This window comes from Copadichromis virginalis, linkage group LG12, assembly GCF_057382275.1.
Source record: "Copadichromis virginalis isolate Kocher_CV1m ecotype Utaka linkage group LG12, C_Virginalis_male_GT1.1, whole genome shotgun sequence".
Classification (NCBI taxonomy): Eukaryota; Metazoa; Chordata; class Actinopteri; order Cichliformes; family Cichlidae; genus Copadichromis; species Copadichromis virginalis.
In genome coordinates, this window is record NC_140629.1 from 8,879,571 (window position 1) to 8,903,693 (window position 24,123).

Below are 24,123 nucleotides of genomic sequence, written 5' to 3' on the forward strand. Positions count from 1 at the left end.
CAAGAATAATTTTCACCGACAGTTCTGAGATAAGCTGCATGTTATTCTTGGATGCGGTTGTAGGACCGGCTTTAAAATCGCATGACAAAAATATCATTCACATTAAAAAAACTGTATCACCAACGTAGCCTGGACAACATTTGCTAGTTAGATGAAGTCAGCTATCTCATCGTAGCATATTTATATGCATATTTATAATTATACGCTTCTTGGAGTGAGTGCATACACTCATGAAGTTTAGTAACTTCAGGTCACTGCAACAAGCCCAGGTACAGTTTACCGCCGGATGGGTGCAGGACCTTGAAATGCACCGTGTAGAAAGTAAAGACCATCGTAAGTATCATAAGTTTACCAGTCTCACAAATCGTCGTCATAAATACACATTCGTTAACCGTTTATTAATAGGACCTTTGAGCTCAATGGTAATTAATTAGCAGTGGAAATAATTTCTGGTAGCATCACAGAAATGTAGCAGTGACAACAATATTGTATGCTGTAATCGTACTGGGCAATTAGTGATACAAAACAACTGTTTTATCCTGTGAATAAAAGTATATGTTTTTGTCAATGTACCATAATAACAGAAGCGAAACGCAATATTGTGTCAGGACAATTCACTATTTATGCACAATAAATAAAGGAGCATAGCGCGACAATTTCTGTTCAGCGCCAGACTTGCTTGTAACCTATATCACCAATTATGTTATGAAAATGACGTATTAACTACTACTAAAAAACACTGACCTTCGTGTAAATGCTTGGAGCAGACTAACCTGTGAGCTGGAGTGTTCTGGGACGTTATAATTGGTCTTTGAATGGCTGCAATCCAGGCCATCCGTCGCCTCTTTGTTACTTCGGAAACATGGCTCGAACAATTTCTCTTCAACGACGTAATCCGATAACAACCGATCTCTTTACCCGTCGGCTTCCCGTGGCTGTCATGCGACCGGCTATTGCAGTTAATAATACAACAGCTTCTTGACATTTTTGTGTTTCTTTTTATCGCTGTATAACTGATTTTAATTGAAAGCCTGCGTGCGCTAGTACCGCTTGACCACTTGCCACGAGTTCCCAGAATCCTTTGCGGTTCTACCCGTGAATGACGTCACATTTTCAATCTCTATATAATATGCATGTTAAATTTTATATTTGGGGTAAAATATCAAGTCTTTTCAAGTAAACCGGTTCAAGTCCAATTCAAGTCCCAAGTCATTGGTGTAAAAGTCCAAGTCAAGTCACAAGTCTTAGAACATTTTTTCAAGTCAAGTCTAAAGTCATAAAATTAATGACTCGAGTCTGACTCGAGTCCAAGTCATGTGACTCGAGTCCACACCTCTGCGAATCTACCACCTCTCATTGTTCATGCCGTTACAAAACAAAATAAATAAAATAAGTCATCAGCACACCGGGCATTTGCCCGGTATGACCGATGGCCTGTCCAGCTATCTTAACCTGTTAATCTTTCTCCGAAAAACTGTTTTCTGCGGTGCCATCTTTCATGCTTGGCTCTCCTACCTTTGCTAACATGATGCACACAGCACAGAAGCCGATGCTGCATTCACTTGCACTCGGATATCTGAGCTTCACTGTGAAAACATAATCGAACATTTGACATTTCATTGAATTTTATTGTTTTGCCTTTGGGGTGGCACCTGGGGTGGCCAGTCTGGTTGTGGGGGTGGCCTGTGCCCCCCCAGGCCACCCCGCTGGACACGCCACTGCTCCCCGTTATCCCTTCTTGACTTTTACCTGCCTGAATTTGGATTCTCTTCATTCTCATGTTCCCAAGTTCATATTTTGGATTTACTTGATTCTAGATGAATAACTAGATTCTTTGTGGATTTGTTTGGATCTCATTGACTTCAACACAAGGTCAGTTTTATGTTAAACTGCTTGAGAGTCGTGCATCTGAGTCTTATTTTCTGGTAAAACTTGACAGTTTACACTTCTGAGAGAAAATCCAAAATAAATTCATACTTATACAACTTTTGCACCTGTAACAGGGCAGCCCTTAGCGGCTGGAAACACAGTGAGATGGACCAAGGCAAGTGTAGTGGAACAACGTATTTATTTGCTATACAGCTCTCCTTACAACAATTAACTTGTCGAGCTTCTTCACAGCACAAAAATCCATCCTCTAATGACAACTGGCAGCCTTAAATATGTTCAGCTGTCACAGACTTAACCATCATTCCACTCTCAGGTAAATTCTTAAATCCCAACCTTCCACCACAGTATACAATATATCAATAAGAATAAATAAATACATAAATACATTTCACATTTACATATTAATAAATATTTCACACTTTAATGTTACACCAAACCCAATATTATAAAAACCCAGAAACCCAAGCACAACAAGATTCACCACACTCTCTTTACCAATGGACTCTCCCGGAACCTTTAAATGGTGTCTGGACCCCCAGGGAAACATTTGCCCAAACACCAGGCAAGAAAGGTGAGTAATCATTAACTTACAAGCACTTATTTGCACCACTTTTATCCCTAGATTTCACACACACATTTGCATTAGTTTTCCTTACTGGTAAACCTTAATCACAATCTCAATCACCATTCTTCTCTCCTGACAGACAACCACCACATTCCTTGACGAGGAGCAGCTGTGCAGGATCTGAAACAAGGCCACCAACTGATTTTAAAATTCCCAACAAACAGTCAACAAATATTTAAACTTCTTGTGTGCAAATCCATGCTTAAAGTGCAATGCTCATAAAGTGCTTGATAAGGTGCTTTTAATAAAGTGAAAGGTGTGCTCCAAAGTGCTATACATATAATATAAATAAATGCAGTAAGGGAGTCCTCTTCCTTACAGCACCTATTTTTCCATCCATCCATCCATCCATCTTCATCCGCCGGGTCGCGGGGGCAGCAGCCTAAGCAAAGAGGCCCAGACCTCCCTCTCCCCAGCCACCTCCTCCAGCTTATCCGGGGGAATACCAAGGCGTTCCCAGGCCAGCCGAGAGATATAATCTCTCCAGCGTGTCCTGGGTCTGCCCCGGGGCCTCCTCCCGGTGGGACATGCCTGGAACACCTCACCCAGGAGGCGCCCAGGGGGCATCCTTGTCAGATGCCCGAACCACCTCAGCTGGCTCCTTTCGATGTGGAGCAGCAGCTGCTCTACTCTGAGCCCCTCCCGGATGGCCGAACTTCTCACCCTATCTCTAAGGGAGAGGCCAGCCACCCTTCGGAGGAAGCTCATTTCTGCCGCTTGTATCCGCGATCTCGTTCTTTCGGTCACTACCCACAGCTCGTGGCCATAGGTGAGGGTAGGGACGTAGATCGACCGGTAAATTGAGAGCTTCGCTTTTACACTCAGCTCCCTCTTCACCACGACGGACCGGTGCAGCGTCCGCATTACTGCAGCTGCAGCCCCAATCCGTCTGTCGATCTCCGGCTCCCTTCTCCCATCACTCGCGAACAGGACCCCGAGATACTTGAACTCCTCCACTTGGGGCAGGAACTCATCCCCGACCCGGAGTGGGCACTCCACCCTTTTCCGGCTGAGAACCATGGCCTCAGATTTGGAGGTGCTGATCCTCATTCCCGCTGCTTCACACTCGGCTGCGAACCGTTCCAGTGCGAGCTGGAGGCCCTCACCCGATGAAGCCAACAGAACCACATCATCTGCAAAAATCAGAGATGAGATTCTGAGGCCACCAAAGCGAAAGCCCTCCGCCACTTGGCTGCGCCTAGAAATCCTGTCCATAAAAATTATGAACAGAACCGGAGACAAAGGGCAGCCCTGGCGGAGCCCATCACCCACCGGGAACGAGTCCGACTTATTGCCGGCAATGCGAACCAAGCTCTTGCAACAGTTGTATAGGGATCGAATGGCCCATAGCAATGGGCCAGACACCCCATATTCCCGCAACACCTCCCACAGGACACCCCGAGGGACACGGTCGAATGCCTTCTCCAAGTCCACAAAACACATGTAGACTGGTTGGGCAAACTCCCATGCACCCTCAAGTATCCTGGAGAGGATAAAGAGCTGGTCCAGTGTTCCGCGACCAGGACGAAAACCGCATTGTTCCTCCTGTATCCGAGGTTCGACTAACGGACGAACTCTCCTTTCCAGCACCCTGGCATAGACTTTCCCAGGGAGGCTGAGGAGTGTGATCCCCCTGTAGTTGGAACACACCCTCCGGTCCCCTTTCTTAAAGATGGGGACTACCACCCCGGTCTGCCAGTCCACAGGTACTGCCCCTGATCTCCACGCAACATTGCAGAGGCGTGTCAACCAGGACAGCCCTACAACGTCCAGAGCCTTCAGGAACTCGGGGCGGACCTCATCAACACCAGGGGCTCTGCCACCAAGGAGTTGTTTAACTGCCTCAGTGACCTCGCCCCCGGAAATTGGCGGGTCATTCCCCTCATCCCCAGACTCTGCTTCCTCCTCGGAAGACGTGTCAGTGGGATTAAGGAGGTCCTCGAAGTATTCCTTCCACCGCCTGACAATTTTCTCAGTCGACGTCAGCAGCACTCCGCCAGCACTATACACAGTGCAGGTAGAGCACCGCTTTCCCCTCCTGAGACGTCTGACGGTTTGCCAGAATCTCTTCGAGGCAGTCCGAAAGTCTTTTTCCATGGCCTCTCCGAACTCCTCCCACACCCGAGTTTTTGCTTCAGCCACTGCCCGAGCCGCATTCCGCTTGGCCTGTCGATACCTGTCGGCTGCCTCCGGAGTCCCACAGGCTAACCAAGCCCGATAGGACTCCTTCTTCAGCCTAGTGGCTTCCTTCACCTCTGGTGTCCACCATTTGGTTCGGGGATTACCACCACGGCAGGCACCAACCACCTTGCGGCCGCAGCTCAATGCAGCAGCTTCGGCAATGGAGACGCTGAACATGGTCCATTCGGACTCAATGTCCCCAGTCTCCCTCGGAATGCTGTTGAAGCTCTGCCAGAGGTGTGCGTTGAAGATCTCGCGGACTGGGGCCTCTGCTAGACGTTCCCAGCACACCCTCACTACGCGTTTAGGTGCACCAGGTCTGTCCAGCGTCTTCCCCCGCCACCTGATCCAACTCACCACCAGGTGGTGATCAGTTGACAGGTCAGCCCCTCTCTTTACCCGAGTGTCCAGAACATATGGTCGCAGATCTGCTGATACGATTACAAAATCGATCATCGACCTACGGCCTAGAGCGTCCTGGTGCCACGTGCACTTATGGACACTCTTATGTTCGAACAGGGTGTTCGTTATGGCCAAACTGTGATTAGCACAGAAGTCCAATAACAGACCACCGCTCGGGTTCAGATCAGGGAGGCCGTTCCTCCCAATCACGCCCCTCCAGGTCTCGCTGTCGTTACCCACGTGAGCATTGAAGTCTCCCAGCAGGACAACAGAGTCTCCAGGTGGAGCACCCTCCAACACCCCCCCCCCCCCCCCCCCCCCCCAGGGACTCTAAGAAGGCTGGGTACTCTGAACTGCCACTCGGCGCATAAGCGCAGATGACAGTCAGGACCCGTTCCCCGACCCTAAGGCGCAGGGAACAAACCCTCTCGTCCACCGGGAAAAACCCCAATGTACCGGCAGCAAGCCGAGGGGATATTAGGATACCCACCCCAGCCCGCCGCCTCTCACCAGGGGCAACTCCAGACTGAGACAGAGTCCAGCCCCTCTCCAGGAGACTGGTTCCAGAGCCCAAGCCATGTGTAGAGGTGAGCCCGACTATATCTAGCCGGTACCTCTCAACCTCACGCACTAACTCAGGCTCCTTCCCCACCAGAGAGGTGACATTCCATGTCCCTATTGCCAGTCTTGGCAGCCGGGGGTCAGTCCGCCAGGGCCTCCGCTCCTGGCCGCCACCCGGCACACAATGCACCCGACCCCTATGGCGCCTCCTGCGGGTGGTGGGCCTGCGGGAGGATGGGCCCATGTCTCCTCATCGGGCTGTGCCCGGCCGGGCCCCATGGACTAAGGCCCGGCCACCAGACGCTCGCCCTCGGGCACCCTCCCCGGGCCTGGCTCCAGGGCGAGGCCCCGGTGACCCTATCCCGGGCAGGGTAAACTGTTCCCTCGGTGTCCTTTTCATAAGGGTCTTATGAATCGCTCTTTGTCTGGTCCCTCACCCAGGGCCAATTTGCCATGGGAGACCCTACCAGGGGGCAAAAGCCCCCAGACAACATAGCCCCTGGGATCCCTGTGACACACAAACCCCTCCACCACGATAAGGTAGCGATTCAAGGAGGAGCACCTATTTTTCTTCTTTTCTAAATTAACCTCCTAGGACCTGGTGTCCACATATGTGGACATCACATTTTGGGTTATTTAGAACAAAATACAAAATTTTGCTCTACAAGGGCCTGATATCCACTTACGGGGACATTATCCTGCTACTGTCCTATTGAAATTTTAAACGAATATCCTCATATGTGGCTGTCATTTTTCTTAGAAACAAAAATAAGGTAAAGAAAAAAGATCTGGTAATTCTTTGTTTTTACATTTATCAGGTCCCAATCAGTCCAAATATCAAAGAGAAATTAAAAATGCATGCTGTGGAAGAGTTCAGGTTTTAGGAGGTTAAAGATATATGCTGTAAAATCATTCCACCCTGATAAAATAATTTTTCAAAGAAGTCTTTTACTGCCCCAATACTTGATATTTATGTCCATGATAAGTTTATGTAAACATCTGACCTCAACTGTAAGTCAAGTACACAGTTTAACACCTACCACACATGCGTAGGTATCAAACATGATCATTATAATCGTTAGAGATCATAAAAAAGAAGTGGAGTCAAAATGCAGCCCTGATGAGAGACAAAACAGAGGCGAGGGACTGAAACACTCACATTTGCTCAAAGATCTGTAAGGTCCAACTCATAATATTATGATCAAACTTAAATGTTTTAAGTGTTTTAAAATAAGTGGACATAAAATATTAAAAGCAGATGAGAAGTCAACAAATGAGATTTTAGCATGTGTTCTAAGACCTTCTAAATATTTAAAGATGTAGTTGAGAATCACAGTACTTCTGCCCTCGGCACCTAACACCATCTTATAAGCAATCTGCATATTCTCTAATTGCCTCTTAAATCTGTTTATTTTTGACCAATTTCTCAAATTACTTAATTACCAGAGTAGTTAATGGTCTGAAGTTGTTTATCCCCTTTAGCATTAGTGGGGACTTTTTTTGTTATAACAACTGAATGAATAAATAACAAAACATGCCAATCAGTTGCTCTGCAAAGATTTATCAGGTGTGATCAAATCTCAAAAATGCATTTTGTGTATTTTGTAAGGATATACCTGCATGTGGCACCATCACTGTGAACATTCATGCATGTGTTTCATATTGATATCAGTTAAAATCACTTTAAAAAGAAGAACTTACTGACTTTAACAAGTCACCTGTCATCTGCAGGAGTATTCAAGGGAAACACAGACGCTCTTATTCTCAAATGAACGACTGGAGTCTTTTTCTTGTTTGAAAGACTGTATGTTCAGATGCGCCTCCTATCAACCTTCCTCTGAGTGTGGAAAGCATTTCTATACAAGGTTCAAACAACAAGCAAGGTCAGTTTGATTACAGTCTCCTGAGTGAAGAGTCTGAAACATCTATTTTTTGGGGTTAATCTTCTAATCTTCTCTTTCAGTCCTTTAATGTATCATTACAAAAACACGACTTCAGCAGCCCTCCAAAGATTTGTTGTGGTGCTTTCAGGGAAACAACGACGATTCTTTTTAAAAGTCATGCTGAAGTATTGAACTAGTTTGCCTCTGGAGCTTTTACCTTTATCCCTTTTAAAACAGCATGGACATGATACCCAGAAAAACAAGAGCCCATCCACTAATGGAGCTTTAACCGGATTAGATGCTCTTTCATAACAACACCGAAGGTCAGTCTTCACAGTCACCCGGGGAGACAGAAATGGGGATATGCTGAATCTAACCTAGAGTTTGTTGGGAAGTAGCCACATTATTAGTTATTTGTGTTCTGCAGCAGTGAAAAGTGTTACTGTACTTGAGTTGAATTTTCAGGTATCCATATTTTACTTGAGTAAAGGTTATTATTTATATTTTTTGATTTTTCTCCCTACATTTTAGGACTGTGATCGCTATTTTCTATTCAATTCAATTTAATTTATACAGCACCAAATCACAACAACAGTCACCTCAAGGCGCTTTATATTGTAAGGTAGGCACTACAATAATACATACAGAGAAAAACCCAACAATCATATGAGCCCCTATGAGCAAGCACTTTGGCGACAGTGGGAAGGAAAAACTCCCTTTTAACAGGAAGAAACCTCCAGCAGAACCAGGCTCAGGGAGGGGCGGCCATCTGCTGCGACTGGTTTGGGCAAGAGAAGGAAGACAGGATAAAAGACATGCTGTGGAAGAGAGACAGAGATTAATAACAGATATGATTCAGTGCAGAGAGGTCTATTAACACATAGTGAGTGGGAAAGGTGACTGAAGAAGAAATACTGAATGCATCATGTGAATCCCCCAGCAACCTACGCCTACTGCAGCATAACTAAGGGAGGATTCAGGGTCACCTTGTCCAGCCCTAACTATATGCTTTAGCAAAAAGGAAAGTTTGAAGCCCAATCTTAAAAGTAGAGATAGTATCTGTCTCCCGAATCCAAACTGGAAGCTGGTTCCACAGAAGAGGGGCCTGAAAACTGAAGGCTCTCCCTCCCATTCTACTTTTAAATACTCTAGGAACAACAAGTAGGCCTGCAGTGCGAGAGTGAAGTGCTCTAATGGGGTGATATGGTACTACAAGGTCATTAAGATAAGATGGGGCCTACTCTACTCCGTACATTTTCAAAACAGGTTCATTACTTTAGATTTAACATGTATGAGTTATTATTTCATATCACAACACGTCTTTTAGACCTCAAACCAATTTGAATCTAAATGCAGGGATAAAAGACAACCCTATCGGTGTATCCATGACTGGTGTTTATTGCACATGGCCCAAGATGAAGTAGATGAAAAGATCTGTGAATTTTGTCAAACTGTGTGGCTAAGAGGTGGATGAAAGGTGTAAAAAAGGCAGAACAGGAGAGGGAGAAGAGGGATTATATTTAATAATTTGATTAAATGGTTAAGTTTACAATAAAGGACCATGTAAGACTGCTGCAGAGTGCCTGTGGTGTTCATGGTCATGTCTGATTATATCAAGTGTAGCAAAGATTGATTTAAATTTAAGCTGTTGCTGCTGAATAAATTTATTCTGTTTTTAGGTGGGAGATCTTTTTTTTTACTAATAGAATCCTGAGATTAAGATATCCCATTATGTTCTTATTATTAGTTAGAACAATGTGAATTAAATTGCTTTTCTTGTGCAATGTTTTAATTTTTTCTGCCTCTTGCCTGATTCTTTGATATACACTGTTAAAAAAATCCGTAAATTTAGGGGTCCCTTTACCGTGGATTTGCTACGGATTCGCTCCGTTTTGCGAAATACGGAAAGTTTGCTGTTGCGCAAGGCAGAATTTTCTCCCCCAGCCAGAATATTCCGACGCCATTACTTTCAGTGCAGTCAGTGCCTACCTAAATTTCTGCAAGTCACAAGGAAAGTTGGAAACAGGTTGGTTGTGTGGAATGAGAATGAGAATGGAGTGCCACCTTGTTCCCCCTCGTACATTAAATTGGTCTCGATAGGCAGTTGGTAGTGGTGTGTATGTGAGTGGACGTTTGCTGCTAGCTGCGTTAGCATTAGCCAGCCGCCTGCGCTTCGTAAGTACGTCAAAAACCATTTTTTCCCTCCCTCTTACATGAAATTTGGTCTCGATAGTCAGTTGGTAGCCGTGTGTGTTTCATGGTAACATTTGAATGTGTGGGTTTTGCGTTATTTTGAAGCGTGGTTTGCCCAACTAAAGTTAACGTTAGCCCATAAGTTGGATGCGCGCGCTTGTGTGTGTGTGTGTGTGTGTGTGTAAATTAGCCACATGTGTGTATTGTTATAGCTCGCTGTGTTACGTTAGCATGCAACTGAACATGGTAATAATTAAAAGGGGTGATAGTTAAGTAGAATCAGATTTCATTGCAGAAAACATTGCAGCCCAAAGAGAGTGGCCCATGCAGCCCAACGCAGATTACTTATTTGAAGGTACCTGAAAAGTGAATATGCTTCACTGTGCTGATATAAATTTATTGTTTTCATATTGATTCTGTTCTGATTCTGGCTATCCGTCAATTGGCAAATTCAATCTCTTAAAAATGTTGACTTGTAACATTTGTGGCTTTAACGCTCGGTCTTCGACTGATTACTTGAAACACTGCCGAACACACAGAAATAATAATAATGTATCTTTTTATGTGGCCATAGGGATTGCAGAAGGAAGTTTAACACATACAGTAGCCTTGCTGTGCATATGTCACGAGCTCATGTAGACAGAAGGAGCACACAAACATGGAACCGTAATGTGTCTGTACAGTTAAGGTGCTTGTTTAATTTTTGCAGCAGTGAATATGATGATCTTAAAACTTTAAAGTGTCATTTGAGTGGTCACATAGATGAGGGTTTGACTGTAACGTGTCCCTTTGATGGATGTTCTAAGACATTCAATGTAAAGTCATCCCTAACGCATATTTCCAGATACCATAAAGGGTGGGATGTTACCAAGATAGCCCCAGTTCATATATGTGAACTAACAGAACGGTCTTTCCAAGGTGAAGGATCACATGTAGAACCTGAAGAACCTGAAAGTTTTAACATTGATGCAGAACAAAGTGATAATTTCTGCAGTGATCAAGTGAAAGACAACTTCACAGAGAGTCTTGCTCAGTTTTACTTGGGTTTACAGGCAAAATATTTGGTTCCAGCCTCCACAATAACAGAAATAGCAAATGAAATGAGAACTATAAGTGATATTCAACAGGAATATACTGTGGATGCACTAGCCTGTGAACTGGGGCAGTATGGTGTTCCAAGGGAGACTGTAACATCTCTTGGGAATAGTATATACGAGCAGAGCCCTATGCACAAGGCATTACATTCTTATTTTAAAAGGTGCATTAGGGCAAGTAAGAACTTCATAAATGTAACCAAGTCTCTGGCTGAACGGCACCAGTTGCTTCAGGCTTATCAGTCTTGTGGTACCTTGTTTCGTTCCCAGGTTCATGTCTCAGACTCAACACGGTTCTATCCAGAGCTCTATGACCAGAACATAAAGACAGTGGTTGGAGAATTTGATTTGAACTCAAGTAACTCAGTTGTCACAGAGAGTGTGCAGGTTAAAGGCACTACATATGCAAATGGAATGCTGGTCTTACTGAGCTACGCAAAAGGACTACTGCAGTTAGGACAAATAGCAAGCATTTTTGTAAAAAATGAAACTACTGTCCTACTTTTGCTTCGAGGGAAAACTGCCAGCTGGATACCTGATCTTGGACTCTATGAACTTGATGAAAATGCTTCTGACCTGTTCAGTTGCCATGATTTGAACAAACTTGATGATTATCATCCACTTTATTCTTACCAGAGAGGTACTCGGTGGCTCATTCCTCTTAAACACACACCAACATGGAACTTGTGAAAAACTATGTCAAGAAAGCAATGCCATCGCTCAGTAGCGATCAGATGGATACACTCATGGCTAAACTGGAGGAATTAGGAGTTCTCTCTGTAGATGACCTGAGCCTTGTGGACCCGGAGGACATTAAAGACACTCTGCCATTCATTCAGTGCAAAAGATTCGTCAGAGCTGTCAAAGCATTGGAAGCAGGTGAGTTTTTGCCCCTCTGTTTTAATGCAAGTTTTCTGAAACTACAAAGGTTTATTCCAAAAATGCAAAAAAAAAAGTTGCCATCAGCTGTACATGGCAATAATTACTCTATAATTGGTTTTCATAATTAGGTCCATTTGTATTCCTGGTTGACCCAAACTGGACATTGAGGACCAATGTATTAATTGATTTGCAACAATTGTGATGTGTTTAATTTATGGAGATGTTTGTCATGTCATCCATAGATTCACAAACTCCACCGCAGTTCACCCGGCCTGGCCCCTCATCAACACCTGAACCACAGAGGTTTCAGCTGCCCTCAACACCACCTGAGACAGCCGACTCCCCATCCCAAGACGCATATTCTATACCATGGCACAAATTTCCCTCAAAAGTCATGGATGAGTTGCGTGAAAAAAAGTACATAATGGGGAAAGACAGACGAGAGATGGTTCGGATCGTCGCTGAAGATTACCTCCATAAACACCCAGGAAGACCTGGTAGACAAAAGCTGAGGGAACTCGCCAGTATGATTGTAGGACAATATCCTGCCTCCTTCAAGCTGACAGAGCCGTTTGGAAACAAACCTTTTGCAAAAGATGGTTCTGAAACTCTCTTTCGTCAGCTGGAACACAGAATTGAAAATATGAAGAGGCCACAAAGCTCACTGAAGAGGCAAGCAGGGGGTGAAAATTCAACAAAGAAAAGGCCCAGGAATTCAGATCTGTATGGATGTGTGGCGTGGGATCCAATCATTGAGGGGGCCGTGTGTAGAGAAGATCTGCTGTCTAAACGAGATGAGTTGAAACGTGCCTTTCAAACCCAGGATCTTCAGGTGGGTCTGCAATCATCCATTACAGATACAGAAAGCTTTATTAATCCTCGAAGGGCAATTCGGTTCCTACAGTCCACCATCTAGACATACAACCATTCACACAGCAATAGTATATAGCAGGAGTAATGCGATAAGGTCTGGGTCCAAGTACAATTTAGGACACATTGTGAAATTGTAGATCGTCTGTAGATCACTATGCCCATAGTCAATTGAAATTGATACCCTGTTTTATTATTTTAATTGGTTAGTTTGACTAACTGTTCGACTGTTTGTCTAACTGCCTCATATCTTTAGGAGTCATCTGTTCGAAAATTGATGACTGAAACATATCCCATTCAGCGTGAAATCCTCAACGATGATGATACCACTATTGCCGTTGTAAAGGACGAGTGGCCGTTCCTGTTTGAAGTTCCTCACCTGTTTGATCATGCATCTAAACTCCTTGGCTTCTCTGTACAAAACAAGCTGGCACAGGTGTGTTGTTATTGTTATTATTATGATTGTGCTGTGCTGTGCTGTTCCATATGGAGAGAATTTTGTCTTTATTAATCAATCAGAAAAAGATTTGCAACCAAAAAGAGAGTTGAGACCAAAAAAGATAAACTGGCAACCAATCAAATAGAATAACTTGGATGAACAATCAAATGGAATAGATTTGAGACCAAAAATCAGGAAGTGACAACCAAAAAAGCAGGACATTTGAGATCAAAACAGAACAGGTTGCAAATGAAAATGAAATAATTCATTTTTATTTTTATTTTTTTCAAAATTCTCTCCATAGCTCCAAACGAAAATGAGTGTTAGTCTTATGTACTTGTACAAAATTAACACCTTGAACCTTGAACAGGAACTTTCCAAAAAAGAAAAGGGGATCAATGACTTCCTTGACTCCAAAGGGATGAAGATGGGCGAAGGTCCAATACAGCTCATCTGTGGCATTTCAAAATACTTCAAGGAAGACTCTTATAAACTCTTCCACAAAAAAGAGGTAGATGTTGTAGATTTTAAACTGTGTGCAAGATAATTATTTGCATCCAGTGGTGAACCAAGTAACCAACCACAGTAGGAAGTATAGATTCCCCTAATTGTGCTGCTGATATTCTCTATAAACTCTCTATCTATAAACTATTTACATTAATGTTTTTGCATAATGGCTACCTCTGTCTGATGAAGACACTAGCAGATAGTCAATTTGCCAGCAGGTTTGTGTGTACTGGAAACATTAATTCATGTATCATGTCTGTCACCAAAACAGATCTCTGCAGATCCTGAAGTCGAACTCCCAGTGATCCCATGCATCCTAATCAGAGGTTTGTAGTTAAATCTTTTTTTGTATCCCAGCAAGCTGTTGTTAGCTGTTGTTATAAGCTGTTGTTGTGTCATATTTATTAAAGAAATGCCTTAAAATATAGGATTTTTTTTTTTTTTGTAAATGGTACATGGTTTTTATCTGTGTTTAAGGTGACCAGCAATTCAAGATTGCTGTTGATGGGTTACTTGTCAATGACCACATCACCTCTCCCATTGTGGCCTTGAGCTACGTCTTCTCCATGTTTTATGTCTGCAACGTCCAATACCCACCGGAGATGGCTTTTACTCTCGAATTCATGCAAAGGTAAGCACTCATTGTTTGGAAATACTTTGTAAATGTGACTTTGCCGTGCCTTTCTGCACCTGACCTGCTTTTTGTCAATCTACACTAAACCCGTTTGTCTGAGATGTACAAGCTCAAAATGTGTCGTCACATGCTGTGAGCTTTTAGATCAGCTGTTATTGGCTTATGATCCCCCTGAATATGGATTTGTTCAGAGATTTTGTAGCTCCCTGTTGAAGACTATTGTTGGAATAAATGTGTCATATCTTTTTAAAGGGCAGGTAACATGCTTTTTGCTTTAAATAGTGTCCTAAGTCAATCAATAACAAAACAAACATAACATGATTCCAGTTGGGAAATGGAGCAAAAACATATTTTTCTCAGAATGGTTTGTTGACACAAAATTCGTTTGAGCTATCTCTTTAAAACCATTAGCACCTGAGACCAGGTTATGTCAGTGGTGGTCAAACCTTTTCATGTCAAAGACACACAAACTGAAATTTATTTGGCTGCAGACCCCAAACTCAAAATATGTTGTTCCAGGGACCCCCCCCCCCCGAAGGAAAGACTAAACATATTAATTTAAAAAATACTACATAGTGGATTCATGCCCAAATGTTAATACTTGTACTGAGTACAAGTTTCTCCACTCCATGTTTGAATAACCCCCAGGACAGTCCGTGTTCAAATGTGCCGTTACACCTTTTGATAGGACAATGTCAACTGTGTTTTCTATCCCCTTCTGTGTTCTGTGCATTTATAATATCCCTGCATACACATTGAGGATGCATGCTGTCATGTGTTGGTGATAAGCAGACTTCTCACCCTTGCAAACATTTCTGTATATGCACAGTGTGAATGCATGTGTCTTGAAAAGACAAAGGAAGAGAGCTTAGCCACTGGCACCAGCACCACAACAACATTGGGTTCTAGACAGATGGTCAACTAGAATGATAGAGAGGTTCACACATAGGGGCATATTGAAGAAAACAAATGTAGGATTTCATTGAACTGCTCCACTCCTGTCAAGCCACACTACATGTGCAAACTTTGTCTGCATATCACTATTGTTTTGTTTTTTTCCCTCAGAGTTTTCTTTGGGGTCAATCCTGAGCGAGGCTCCAAGGCAGAGAAGAAGGGGAAGAAACGGCACTTCATTCCTCCACAGGTGTGCAAGCTGGTTTCTCAGCTGAAGGAATTTGAATGCAAGCAGAAGGAATCTGAATGGGCCATTTGAGCTGTTCTCAGAGCTCAGAAAATACCTTTTTGGACTGAATGTACACACACACACACACACACACACACACACACACAAAGGCAAATCCAAAAACATGGGGCTTGGGAGTAGAAATACAGATTTTTACAGTATTAGGTGAGTTCAGATGTTTTAACTAGATGCCCACAACACACATGCTGCAGTTTCAAATCCCCCATGTTAAGGGGGAGGGAAGGTGGGCGATATTTGTCATTCCAGTTAAGCTTTTCCTGTCATTGTGGAGTTGGAGGTGTAAGTTTTAATTTTTTTTTAGTTTTAAGTTGTTTTAAGAGTTTTAAAAATCTCTTTATGGCATGTTGCACAGTCATCCTTCTAAGGTCATGGTTGTTATTGCTGCACTGATGTTTTATAGAAAAGTTGTATAATGTAATACTTCTAATGTTCTATTTGTTTTTTGTAGAAAGGTCAGCCACTGGTTGCAGAGCTCTGCCTGTCGGTGTGATATGTGGAGTTGGAGGTGTAGGTTTCTGCATCCTCCTGGAGGGGGCTCCTCATTTTGCACTGACAGGTGAGACAGCAACAGCAATGCTGGCAGTTTTATTGTCTTATTTTGTCATTGTCTTTAACAAATCAATTTGTTATTAATGCCTGTCAGCCTGTGGATGCTAAAAAGTTGCCAGATTTGGCATCTCCCTGTTAAAGGACATGGCTGTACTTCTTTGAGAAAACAGCTGGTTTATGTATGTAAAATTTCTCTGAATGTGAAGGTGATGTTCTGAATGTTTTAATGGTTGTAGTGTAAATATTGCAAATCATTCACCACAAAAAGTGAAATCACTTTAAAGCACTGGCAGCTGTTAAAGGAAATAAATAATTGCTGTGATTCTACATTTGTGCTTTATTGATGGTAAACGGTATAGAGAATGGTACAGAATTAAACATTTTAGGATGACTGAAGTGTCCGTAAATGGTATGGATTGAGTACTTAAATAATACGGAATATTCCATTTTAGGTTTGATGGAACTGTCCGTAAATGGTAAAGAAAAAGTCAGGTAAATCTACGGAAATATCTGTTATAGGGTTTACGGAATTGTCTGTGCAATAACGCCGAAATTTATGGAAAATACGGAATTTTCCATTTTAGGTTTGACGGAAATGTCCGTCAATGGTACAGAAAAACTCGGGTAAATCTACAGAAATATCCGTTTTAAGGTTTACGGAAGTGCCCGTACAATAACGGAAAAAGTGTTTTATAACGGAATTTTTTTTAACAGTGTAGTTTGTTGTTTGAAATGTTATGGTTGATCCTCTGTGACCTTTTATTTTCCTTCAATAGCTTTTCTTCTGTTCATGAACCAAGAACTAAGTTCAGAGTTAAGGCCACCAAAAACTATATTTTCTGAGACGAATTGTACTCCTTTGCTGGTGTTGTTTTAACTGCCATACCTGAAAACTGGAGCTGGGGACACAATGGTTTATATCAGAGGGCCATGGCTCTGTTATGACAGCTCCACCTTTTAGTTAGAGATCTTTGAGTTTTGTGCATCTACAGTAGTTTCTCTGCAGATGTTATTTGCAGATGTTAACTGTTGTCATGGCAGAAGATTGTTGCCCCTTTGTGCAACCAAGTAAATTTTACGAGAATGAACCTCTTTTTAATTTACCTTGATGGATTTCAGAAGCGCATGAATAACATCAGTAAAACTTGCTTTCTTTTATTTTTAAGGCAATCAGTTACTTGCTACTCCTGTTATAATAACTACAACTAAGAAACAGTATGTTGCAGGAACATTCATTGTTTAAAATAATAACAATTCTTTACTAAGTCAAGAGTACATCTGACTTGAAATAGGTGTAGGTTTTTTCATTACATAAACTTGTGTATGTAAAACACATTGTTAGTACAACATATGTTTTAACATGTTTCTTTTAAGGCAATCTGTTTGCATGCTTCTTTTAGTATGGTTGACTAACTAGAATTCACAGTGCAGATTACACTGCAGTCAGTATATTGAATAGTTTGTAAGAACATAATGTTATCAGCTTCAATCCAGAATCACAAGTGTCAGTCTTCCTATGTTTAAGGAACTGCTGCACTTTCATTATAACTATAGAGATCTGACCAGTTCAAAAAAAGTGACAGAAGCTTTTGAGGATAATGAAGCATTGCAGACTTCCAATCCATTCCCTGAACTGTGCTTATCACTCTGTAGAAAAGTAATATGTCTGGACTCTTTTCAGCATCACATCTTTTTGAATGACACCCCTGGGAGAGTGTGCCGAAGAATATACAGTACAAAGAAGCTGCTTATTATGACTCACCACTTATTTCTTTCCTTTCCACTGTAGCTATTCTATTCGAAAAATATTTACATTTTCCTAGATGGAAAAATTGCAGAAATTAATGTGACAGAATGATTCAGCCTGTGCCAACAGATGAGCTCTGGACTCTGTTTAGAAACTGCTGAGAGAATTTAAACATGAGTAAAACGACACCTTTTGCACTGTCTTCTTGTTTGTAAAAAACTAATTAAATCCCTAAATAGCCACGCAACTTCAGTTTCTGCAGTGGAGATTATCTTTCACTACAGTGGTGCCTTGACTTTAATTCATTCCTTGTGACTCAAACTACTCATATGTTTTGCAAAATAACTGCAAGCACAAATGGACTTGAAATGGTAAATGACAGCTGATCAGCCGATCACATGGCAGGTTATTAGACATGGTTATTAGCATGGTTATGAGCTGATCTCAGTGTTTCAGAAACTGCTGGTCTGGAAGACAACAGTAACCAAAGTAAAGGCTTGTTTATTTGAATGTGAATGAATGTGGGCAAAAAATATGATATTTTTTTAATTTTTATTGACTTTGTTTACATGTTTACTCTTAGCTGTTTTACTCTCTTACCTTTTGCTGTCTTTATCTAGTTCTCTCTCCTTCTTACCCTAACCTCTTCAGGTAAATGTAACAGTGAAAGAGAATTTACCATCTAATCAATGGCTGATTTACTGTATATAACATGACTTTATAAAAATATTTGAATTGATAGGTAACATCCTTCTGACTCCCTCTTACATGTGCCACTGTACTGTGATCAAAAAGTAAAGTCCAATTCACCCAGAACAGGAAACTGAGTACATGAGCTCCTTGACTGGTAACTAGCAAAGTGGTAGCAGACTTATGGCCAGTGTTGGGCAAGTTACTTTGAAAAAGCAATTAATTATAGTTACTAGTTACTTCTTCAAAAAAGTAACTGAGTTAGTAGCCGAGTTACAATATTCTAAAAGTAAATAATTACTTGAAAAGTAACTATTGCGTTACTTTAAAAAAAATGTTTAACCCTCTGGGGTCCAGGGTATAATTGGCCATTTTTCACAACTTTTGATTGGACCTCTACATTTCACCTTTAAAAACTATTTACTTTGCCTTGTTTGGTATCATTCTTTTCAGCACAACCTCCTGTGTCTGAATTTACAGTCATGTTTTCATTTTGACATACCTTATTAACACAATTGATCTGAAATCAGACAAAAAACATAAAATCCAAGTAGAAAGTTATATTTTTTACTGTAACAACCGCAAACATGTTTATTGAATCATATTTCCTAACTTTAAATGCAAATATAAATTGTCAATTTTAAAATCATATGCACAAGTTTTACAAACAACAAAGTTATTTGCAGCCATTTACCTTTTACTCTTTTTTTATAACCATTTCAAACTATTTACATAACAATCAGGTGTTCTGCATTCAATAAGATGCCACACAAATTATTTGTGCCACTCCAAAAAAAAACAAAGATTTCTGTCCACTATAAAGGAGAACATCACAGCCTGATACCTGCAGGTCTGACAGCAGCAGGTGTATCACTCATCCTGTTCTCTACCTGGAGACAGCAGTCGCCTCATTGTTCTGACACACAACACAAAACGATCCACAACACTACACACTAACAACACAAGACAACACATTAACTACACACTCCAAACATGCTGAACGTCACAAATCTCTCACATCTCAAAACTCGCTCTCTCTTTTTCTGCTCTCTCTCTCTCTCTCTCTCTCTCGCAGTCGCTCCTAAAACCTCCCCCTCTTCCTAAACAACTAAATGTCATGTTGCCATATCATTTTTTGATTGGTCTGTTTTTTGTCGATTGGTCGACAAAAAACAGCCCTCCAACACGAGCAGGCTGTGTTTTGTTTAGTTTTTTCATTTTTTGGTCATAAGCAGAGAGTGCTTGCTAGCGCTGTCCTCAGACACTAAACGTGACAAAACTATTGAGGAAAAAACGCCACGTATATATTGTTTATCATGACTCTGGTTTTACGTGGCCTAGTAACGGTAATACGGTAATTACTAGTAACAGTAATTCATTAGATTGCTCGTTACTGAAAAAAGTAACGCGTTACTTGTAACGCGTTACTTGTAACACCGTTATCACTGCTTATGGCTCTGAAAGCTAATGATCTGTAACTGTAACTTCAGGTAAGATTTGACCAAGTTTAGGTGTAGTTTATTTTCGTTGTGCTAACTTTTTACAGTCAGTTACAATAACTTGTGCTGCGTACTAGCTAGTTTCTATACTGCTGGATGGGTGCTATGATGTTACTGATAATTAACTTTATTTTATTCGTAAGGTTAGTCAGTAGAGTTGCCAACCGTTCTGTAAAAGACAGAATTGTCGCATATTCAGAGAAAATATTACGCGTTTTGTATTGAGCTGAAAAGGAACACAGTTTGTCCCGGACTTCAGCTACAAAGGAAAAAGACACAAAGCTGGAGTTATTCTGCGTCTTTACGCTGCAGCTGCCTCTTCTTCTCTCATTCTCTCCCCCTTCCTCTCCTGTTGCTACTCCAATCATGAAACTGATCATTGGTTACCTGATCAGTGTTTCTGACACAAGTCCCGTCTCTCTTGTTTGTTTATGGCCCACTTTGCGCCAGAAAGAGGAAACCAGCGGATGTCGCGCTAAACAGCAGCAGCACGTTTAAGGTTGATCAGCTGTTGTTAGAATTTAATTTCTAGTATCAGCTGATGTTTGCTGGAGCCACAGCTGTAAAAGCTGCTGGTCATGATACCGGTTTGGTTATCTTACTGGATCATCTGAGCTGAACAGGTGATGGAGAAACAGGTTTACCTTTTAGGTGACATGAATGAGTTGAAGGGAAGTTATGAACTGTTTCTGAGAGATAAATAACACCAGGATCCTTTTCTAAGTAGCTGACAGCTGGTAACTGTGCAGGGGTCTAGCAAAGTTTTGTCAGGGGGGCCAGGTAGGGTATTAACAGGGAAAGGGGGGAACAAAGAAATACTTTTCTTTCTTATTCTCATTTAAACTGTCTAGTTTTTAATAAATAATTATCTGAATCTTACAACCAAAAGTTTTTATCTGAACAAGACAGTGTACAGGCAGCACGGTGGCACGGTGGTTAGCACTGTTGCCACACAGCAAGAAGATCCTGAGTTCAATTCCAACATCAGGCCGGGGTCTTTCTGTGTGGAGTTTGCATGTTCTCCCCGTGTTTGCGTGGGTTCCCTCCGGGTACTCCGGCTTCCTCCCACCGTCCAAAGACATGCACTTAGTGGGGATAGGTTAATTGGATAACCCAAATTGTCACTAGGTGTGAATGTGCGAATGAAAGTGAGTGCGAATGGTTGTCTGTCCCTGTATGTTGGCCCTGCGACAGACTGGCGACCTGTCCAGGGTGTACCCCGCCTCTCGCCCTATGACAGCTGGGATAGGCTCCAGCGCCCCCCGCGACCCTGAAAAAGGATAAGCGGAAGCGAATGGATGGGATGGATGGATGGATGGATGGAAGACAGTGTACATCACTGTCACAGCAGCATCTGTTTTCATTCAAAGGCTTTATGGCTTTTCCTATAATACCCGGTGGGCTGCTCTCTAATCAAAATGCCCAGGCTGATTTTTTTTCCCCCCAGTCCAGCCCTGGGCACGACACACAGGGCTGGACTGTGTGTCGATAAGTTTTATCGTTGCTAGATAGCAGGGAGCAGACGACTGAGTTTATTAAACTCCACCAAAATAATTAGCAAATTTCATTAAAATTTAATAAACTATCATCTTGTCTTTATTTTTAGTTAGCACATACCTTAAACACTTAAAGCTGTAAGCAAATGATAGTTATATAAGAGCAGATGCATGCTGGTGCAATAAGCTGTACGTTTTACGTCCAATGGATGCATGATCTGACTAGTCGACTATCAAAATAATCATTTGTGGCAGCCCTAAGTCACAACACTGGTACATTAAAAATAAGGACTTGAGCATTAACAACACAAAAAGTCTTTGTGATGGCCGGTACAGAAATTTCAAGTCAAGCAAATATTAAACAAAACAAGATGATGGAAAACAGTACAGACTAAACTGTAACCAATTAAAATTTAAAGGTCACTGAAAGTTTACTTAAATGCACTTTTGCAGTGAAGACAGTAGATATGGATCTAAGCCTTTTGCAGCCCTTTCACTCTGCAAAATCTTCTTTTCATGAGTCCGTTAGTCATGTGTATGAGGGCTAGAGTGGCTGTCACATCAGCTGCAAATGGGGACGGCAGTATCATTAATGTGCTAGTTAAGTCCAAAAGTGTGTGTTGCCAGCTTGCTAGACTCTGAGCTTGGAAAAAGAAAAAGGAAAGTATAAGAGTATTGCATTTTCACATTACTCTCATATTACTCTGTCCATTTGCACCTAAAGGACAAAGGTCAGTCTTTCGAGGATGCCAATGTTCACATTTTGGACAGAGAAGACAGATGGTTTGAAAAAGGAGTGAAAGAAGCCATTTGTCTATGTATTTTAACAGAGGGGGTTGCAATAATCTTCTCATGCACCTTAACGCCCACTCACACCTTGTTTCAGCTGATCTTAGTAAGTCACATGACCTTGACTCGTGTGATGAAGCACATGATCAACAGTGGGTTAACGACCCCCTTAAGGGAAAACTCCCACTAGAGCTTAAATACCAGGGACTCTCCATCATTTGGTCTTTGAACTGAAGAAGCTTCTCGAATGAGATGTGAAAAGTCTTGAAGAAACTTTAAAAAGTCCAGACGCTTTTCTTTCCAAGCTCCTTAGACTGCCGTTACCATGACTGAGAACCGACAGATATATTCATATTACTCACTTGCTTCCAGTAAAAAGAGATTAACAGCCAATGGCATGATGGATTTCTAAGGCTAGGATTTGTAGTTAAAGGATAATGACTCATTATCCCAAATATAAATATGGAGGTTCAGGTAATCTATATGTGTTCAATAGATTTTCGGCTTCAGCATGCTAGCATGTCACCAATAACGTTTGTGTAGTTTACTAAAGATTAGATTAAGTTTATAACACTTCAGGTCATTGCATTGGAGGCTTAGTGTTACAACTGTAGCTCTACAACTGAACAATGAACTTGTGCACATCCTCTGTCATCTCATACAGAGATTTGTTGTCTTTAATAAACAAAGGGTCACATAAAACTGACTTTCTTAATTACTATTACTGATATCCAGCTGTGCACATAGCTTTGTCATGAATAGGATGTAATTTTATATCAGTGAGCTGAATGGGAATTTGTTTGTTTTTCTTTTATAGACTTAAAAAAGAACACGTGTCTTTATTAAAGCAATATCTCACTTATTTTTTGGTAATGCGCAGAACACTGGCAGCAGAATGAAAAGCACCTTTCAATGTATGCTCTTGTCTAATAAAAAAAAAATGTCCACACATATTGTCTTGATGCATGCTCAATCTTCCGGGTAAGGAATCCTCAAAAGTTGACCTTGTTCATTTGGATGTAGGGTTTTCATTGGGAGAAATGGTTCGTCACTAATCCAAGTGACTTCTATGCTACATCTAGATGAACAGAATCCAGCTGTTGTAGGAGAGAGCAGTGTGTCATTAATCAGTATGGTATGAATCATCATTAATTTGCAAATTCTGAACACGCTTTTTGCTTTCCATAATAATTAGTTAATACACCTTTCAGCTTTTCATGTATTTTTTAAACAGTTAAACACTTGGGACTTCTGTTTCTTAAATTCTTAAAATATTTTGGGTGCTCAACATTGTTACTATGCCATAACAAGTATTTCCATCTTTAAAGTTGGCGTTGCATATATGAAAGGAAGACATAAACCCACGGAGAATAAACATTTTGTTCCTCTTTGTGTTTTACTTTCATGCCCTCCGCGAACAGAAAAGCAAACCGACACGGCTGCTCCCTGGCTTCTTCACGTCTTACATACACTGTCTGTTGTGTGACTTCACAGTAAATTGCCTTATCTTATCCGAAAGTGACAAAATGTGAATGAGTCGAGTCTGCCTGAAAGCTGTTCACAGATAAAGCCAAGTCAGCCTTGCTGTGACACTGACACACAGTAACCCTTAAAAATGTCATTTTCTCTTACAGTTCAGTCAGCTTAAATGCTTATTGCCTTAATGCGTTGACAACATCGTCGCATCTTGAGTGAATTGCATTCCCCCAATGAATCAACTGAAAGAATGGCCACCATCTGAATGCATCTCTGTAATTCTGTCAAAAAGGAAGAATTCAATTATTTTCTGACAAATGGTGTTGTGTGTATCAGTAAGGGTTGGATTTCAAATCAATATGTCTCTGTAGTTCAGTCAGCAGTGGCAATTAGTTTTCTGCTGCATTCATAAGCAGGAGAGATTTAGTAACATCCCGCTTTAACGTCACATCTTTGCACTGGGGATAATAAGTGTTTTTCCATCTGCTGCCAGACAAAGGACTCCTTTTCTC

At 41.6% G+C, this 24,123-nt stretch overlaps 1 protein-coding gene across 2 annotated transcripts; it reads left to right on the top strand.

Moving 5' to 3' along the window:
* The first annotated feature begins 9,383 nt into the window (after positions 1–9,383).
* Positions 9,384–16,024, top strand: LOC146696498 (uncharacterized). Of its 2 annotated transcripts, XM_085474615.1 has the most exons (8): positions 9,384–9,568; positions 11,466–11,708; positions 11,954–12,543; positions 12,838–13,017; positions 13,391–13,531; positions 13,799–13,853; positions 14,005–14,158; positions 15,227–16,024. In XM_085474615.1, exons 2-8 carry the CDS (start codon positions 11,507–11,509, stop codon positions 15,372–15,374), a joined length of 1,470 nt encoding a protein of 489 aa, XP_085330741.1. In that variant the 5' UTR covers positions 9,384–9,568; positions 11,466–11,506; the 3' UTR covers positions 15,375–16,024. The 2 variants fall into 2 exon arrangements, with proteins under 2 accessions (XP_085330741.1, XP_085330742.1); XM_085474616.1 differs by lacking the exons at positions 9,384–9,568; positions 11,466–11,708 and having other exon boundaries at positions 12,083–12,543; positions 15,227–15,305; positions 15,814–16,024.
* The last annotated feature ends 8,099 nt before the right edge of the window (positions 16,025–24,123 follow it).